The sequence below is a fragment of the Triticum dicoccoides genome, chromosome 4A, assembly GCF_002162155.2.
Source record: "Triticum dicoccoides isolate Atlit2015 ecotype Zavitan chromosome 4A, WEW_v2.0, whole genome shotgun sequence".
Classification (NCBI taxonomy): Eukaryota; Viridiplantae; Streptophyta; class Magnoliopsida; order Poales; family Poaceae; genus Triticum; species Triticum dicoccoides.
Window position 1 is genome coordinate 547,778,560 of NC_041386.1, and position 5,346 is coordinate 547,783,905.

The 5,346-nt window shown below is 49.3% G+C and overlaps 1 protein-coding gene across 1 annotated transcript; it reads left to right on the plus strand.

The window, feature by feature from the left end:
* The first annotated feature begins 3,326 nt into the window (after nt 1-3,326).
* On the plus strand, nt 3,327-4,798 carry LOC119283636 (phospholipase A1 EG1, chloroplastic/mitochondrial-like). Its single transcript, XM_037563099.1, has one exon. The coding sequence runs from the start codon at nt 3,327-3,329 to the stop codon at nt 4,713-4,715; it is 1,389 nt and encodes a 462-aa protein (XP_037418996.1). The 3' UTR covers nt 4,716-4,798.
* The last annotated feature ends 548 nt before the right edge of the window (nt 4,799-5,346 follow it).

Below are 5,346 nucleotides of genomic sequence, written 5' to 3' on the forward strand. Positions count from 1 at the left end.
AAAAAGACTTAACCCCGTGCCTGATTATTGACGGGCCTAGGAACCAAGTAACGAGGGTGTCAAACATCAATACATTGGTACAACTGTTGAGTGAATCACACTAAAGTAATATAATTTAGCTTAGAAACTATCATAAATCCAACAAACAGTCTAAAATAACATTAGGTTATTTTTAGACTTATGTTAAGTATACCATATACACTACTTTGCATTTTTGTAGGGGGTGCGCCCATGCAAGTGAAGAACAGCGAGGCGAAGCGCGCGTTAGCTTCTAGTCAAGAGTGTTGATGCCATTTTGAGAAGGAGGAAGTAAGTCGCTTATTACTGTACAGCCGATTAATGCTAAGTTGAACAAAATTAATTAGCCGGTCAAATGCATGACCATGAATGGTATACAGAGAAAAGCCAACGGAGGCATTTTCACAGGTGGTTGGCAAGATTTCGGCGCGCGCCCGTACGGCATTGCGTGGCGCGCAACGAGTAGCAGCGCGGCTGCAGCCTGCAGCACGAGCGGATCTCAACTACTCCAATTAAATGATGATGACGAGTGCAGCTTCCCGTCCCGGGCCCACTGTATGATCAGCCGGCCGAAAACCACACGTACATACGTACACACATATGCCACATGGAGACATGGAGAGCCCCCAACCGACCACTCGGAAGTTTCGCATAAGCACACCTAACGTATCGTAAAATCTTCATTACGACCTCCTTTTTCTCTTCAGCAACTTTTGCCACAAAAGCCATAGCTGGTGTGGTCACAGACTCATAGTGGACTGCAATCTTTAATTCAGCTTCGTCAGAGGCTTTGGTACTAAATTGCCGCCATGGTCTTTGCAAACCCTTAGTGTTACTCGGTTTCACGACAAACGTTATCAGGAAACTGATATTATACTGCATATGTAATGCTTGTTCGGATGAGTAGGGCCAAAGTGGTCCTAACATTATTTTGGACAATATTCTTGAAATTGTGGCCACTCACTTAACGTTATGGTTCTTTTGTATTGCAACTCTTTCCTCGAGGTTTATTTTCGCACAATTAGGGCCTCTCTGATTCAAAGGATTTTCATAGGATTTTTGAAGGATAAGAATCCTTCAGAATTTTTCCTGCGTTGATCGTTTGATTCGCAGGATTGAATCCCATACGATTTTTTCCTATGGATTCATTTGAACTACATTTTATAGGAATTGTAGCATCCACTCCAATCTCTTGAAAGAAATCCTTTATTTTTCCTGTGATACAATCAAACAAACTCAAATCCTATAGGAATCCAATGGGCATGTCATTTCAATCCTACATTTTTCCTATTCCTGTATTTTTGCAATCCTGCGAATCAAAGAGGCCCTTAAGATGTTCCCTGCATTACCACTCCTTTGCACACATACACCTCTTTTGTCGGTCAAGGCGCCCCTCGTGTCGTTTTCCTGGTACAATGTACTTTTCTCTCGTTGTCATTCCATCACCTTAAGGTCTTGGCACACACCTCCTCCAAACACACGACATAATGATCCACCTTGCCAGACATTTCTAGGCCACTACGTCTATTTGCCCACTACAACCGAGGCCTCTACTAAACTTGTCCATTTGCTAGGTGAACCTCTAACTTAGTAGTCCACCACCTCTTGACAATAAAGGTGTGGAGATGGACACTATAGAAGGAGACATGGGTGAATCAAGTTGTGATGCATCTAGAAGTGAATGCATGTAGGCCAATGTGGAGTCAAAATTGTTAAAATATTTGATTAGAAACATACAATTAATAAGCAAGACAACTAGAATTTTTATTGTCGCATTCAAATGTTATTTAATTGATTCCATAAAAATAGGACACATGAGTAGGTAATGCTTTAATTGTTGATTTTTTGTTTTTGTTTTCTACATGACACTACTAGCTAGCCGCAAAGCTCTGCTAGGCTGGTCAATTAGGAACAACATTATATTTTAGGTAGAAAAAATAAAAGAATTTGCCCTTCTATATCCGAATCCAATTTGCATCAATAAATAAATCCAAATTCTAGCAGTAGACCCATGAATAATTGTGAGCGAAAGGGTCAGCATGCTACCATAGATGAGAAGAAGTGCAAAGAAAGTCCAACTAGAGTGTGGATATAAGAAAATGATGGCTATGTATGCAAGGATTTCTATTGAGGGGCCTTTGGGAAGATAATGAAATATAAAGGGCTAGGTGGCACTTACTACCTCTGTTAGGGCCCTCTCGTATTTTGGATCAAACTTTGAACGGTGATTGAACCATGAAATAAGTTATGTCATGTAATAGGTATATTGTTGGGAACATCTTTGAATGCAAATCCAATAGTATATTTTGCAGGGTATATAACACATATCTTCTTAGTTAAACTAGTGCCCAAAGTTTGACCCAAAATATGAGAGGTCTTGTATAGCGGAGCAGAGAGAGTACACTCTTTTTGTTTTGCAAGGGAGAAGAAGACTAGAAGAGTACACTCTAACAAGCTAGTGTTGTTGGTTGGACAATAGGTTTTTGGTTCTAGTTGGCATTACATGTAATCCCGTTTGACCAACTAATTTTAGCGTATTTGACATTTGGGTTACCAACTTGGCCTACTAATTTGCTAGTACCAACTTATTCACAAAGTGGTGGAGCCAGCCCACACGGTTTAAGACCTAGACTTGACATTGGTGCTTGCATTTTTTGAATTTATTTTAGCCTTTTATGCGATGTTCGTTCAGTAGGAGGAGACGTTCCCGTCGACTATCGAGGTGCTTGTGGTGACCTCGTCAATCTCAAGAGGATGTGCCGGCTCGGTCTCTTGAAGGTGCTCATAGGGATAGAGGTGTGCGTGCATGCGTTCATAGGGGTGGGTTATGTGCATATGCATGTCTGCACTGTGTTAAAAAAAATCCTGGCAAAAGGCTACTTCGTCCTTCAAATGATTAAGGTCGGAGAGCATAGCTAAGCACCGTGTTACAAATACTATGAAGAACAAGGACTCAAACACAATAGGGCGAGCAAAGAAGGAGCGAAAAGGAAACTGAACCATCACTTCAACGCCCACTCGATCCAGTCAAAACCCCGCGCTCAACGTGCAAGATGTGCGCCTCAACTGCCCCTCGCCGTCCCTTTCCAATCAGCCAACACGTCTCGCGAGAAAACGTTGCGCGCGCCCCGCCGCGTCATTTTTCCCACGCCCTATATATAAGCTCGTGCCCCGATCCCAAACACAGAAAACTCCACCTTCGATCGTCTCGCTGCTGATCTCTCTCACCCATCGATCGGTCTCTCTCATCGATCAGCACGTCGAGGCGTGCAAGCACGAGCACACCCCAGCTGGTCGATCGATCAGCAATGGCGATACGCCTCCCGGTTTCTAACGCTTGCCCATCTGGAATTGCTAACCCGCAGCGCCAGCAGCGTGGCCACGCCTCCACGACGTCCACCGCCGGGGCCGTTGCCGCGGTTGCCGCACCGCCCTCGACATTCGCCCCCCAGACGACGCGGCTCTCGGCGCCGTCGACCATCGCGGTGAACACCAGGCATGCGGCCCCGGTGGCTCCGGTCTTCGCGCCGGCGAGGAGAAATGGTGACAAGACGACGCTGGCGAGCATGTGGCGGGAGATCCAGGGCGAAGGCGACTGGGCCGGCCTGGTGGAACCGCTGCACCCGCTCCTCCGCGCCGAGATCGTCCGCTACGGCGAGCTCGTGGCGGCGACCTACAAGGCGTTCGACCTAGACGCCGGCTCCAAGCGGTACCTCAACTGTAAGTACGGCAAGGCACGGATGCTCCAGGAGGTAGGCATGGCCGGCGCCGGGTACGCCGTCACGAGGTACATTTACGCCGCGCCGGACGTCTCGCTCCCTGGCGTGGCAGGGGCGGCTTGCCCGAGCCGGTGGGTTGGGTACGTGGCGGTGGCATCGGACGACACCGCGCGCCGGCTCGGCCGTCGGGACATTGTCGTGTCCTTCCGGGGTACGGTGACAGGGTCGGAGTGGGTGGCCAACATGATGAGCTCGCTTGCGCCGGCGCGGTTCGACCCAGCAGATCCTCGGTCAGATGTGAAGGTCGAGTCCGGATTCCTGTCCCTGTACACATCGGAAGACGGCGCCGGCAGGTTTACCTGCGGCAGCTGCCGGAACCAGCTCCTCTCCGAGGTGACACGGCTCGTTAAACAATATAAGCACGAGGACGTGAGCATCACGCTGGCCGGACACAGCATGGGCAGCTCCCTGGCCCTCCTCCTTGGCTACGACCTCGCCGAGCTCGGCCTGAATCGCGACGGAAGGGGCAACCATGTGCCCATCACCGTCTACTCCTTCGCCGGCCCAAGGGTCGGGAACATGGGGTTCAAGAACCGGTGCGACGAGCTGGGCGTGAAGGTCCTGAGAATGGTGAACGTGAACGATCCAATCACAAAGCTGCCCGGCATCTTCTTGAACGAGAAATCTAGAGTTTTGGGAGGCAGGTTGGAGCTTCCATGGAGCTGTGCATGCTACACGCATATCGGCGTCGAGCTTGCCCTAGACTTCTTCAAGGCAAGGGACCCTGCTTGCGTGCACGACTTGGAGGCTTACCTAGGCTTCCTCAAGTGCCTAAAGGGGACGAAGGTTAAGAAACAAGGGGCGGAGCTGGCAGGCAAGGCAAGGAAATTCGATCTACGGCAAAGTTTTGATGCTGCTTGGAGGTGGCAAATGACTGCGATTCAAGTTAGTGACTTGGTGCAATCCTTAGGGATTTAGATTCATCATATACAGCAGGGTCAGTTTCCATTCTCATGATTTTTGAGGGAAAGGAAATTAAGATGCCCTTGTAGATTGACATTTTTGTGTGGTGAATAACACAATGAAGAGTGCAAATACAAGTTAACTAGAAATACAAGAGACTAATTATTTTGAGATTTGTTTCTTGTCTATTTACTGAGCAAGCCAACAATTGATATTCTTATTGATTCGTGTGATCACCATAGTGGTACCCGTAAGAGGATGGTTCATAGTGCGACTTATTGATTAGTGATCACCATAGTGCGACCCTCTCTCGCGCCACCACCTGCGAGGCGGCCGGGGAGGGCATCACGCCAGAGCAGCTGTTGCATGGGAGCGTTGCGGCGTGAAAGGCTGCATGGTGGGATGGGCGTGCCTCGAGGTGGCGGCCGGATCTGGCCGGCAGGCGGCGCGCGCCGGAGGTTACCGCTCCCCTTCCGGTGGCAGTGGCTGAGTGCGGTGGTGGAGCTCTGCCTCGTTCACGTGTCTCACGTGGCACGGTGGAGGCCGGCAGATCGGATCTCCGAGCGGCAAGTGGCGGCGGCGGCCATGCTGCAGCCGCTCAACCTTAGGTTTGGCTTCAGATCACGGTGGTGGTGGTCATCTCCCC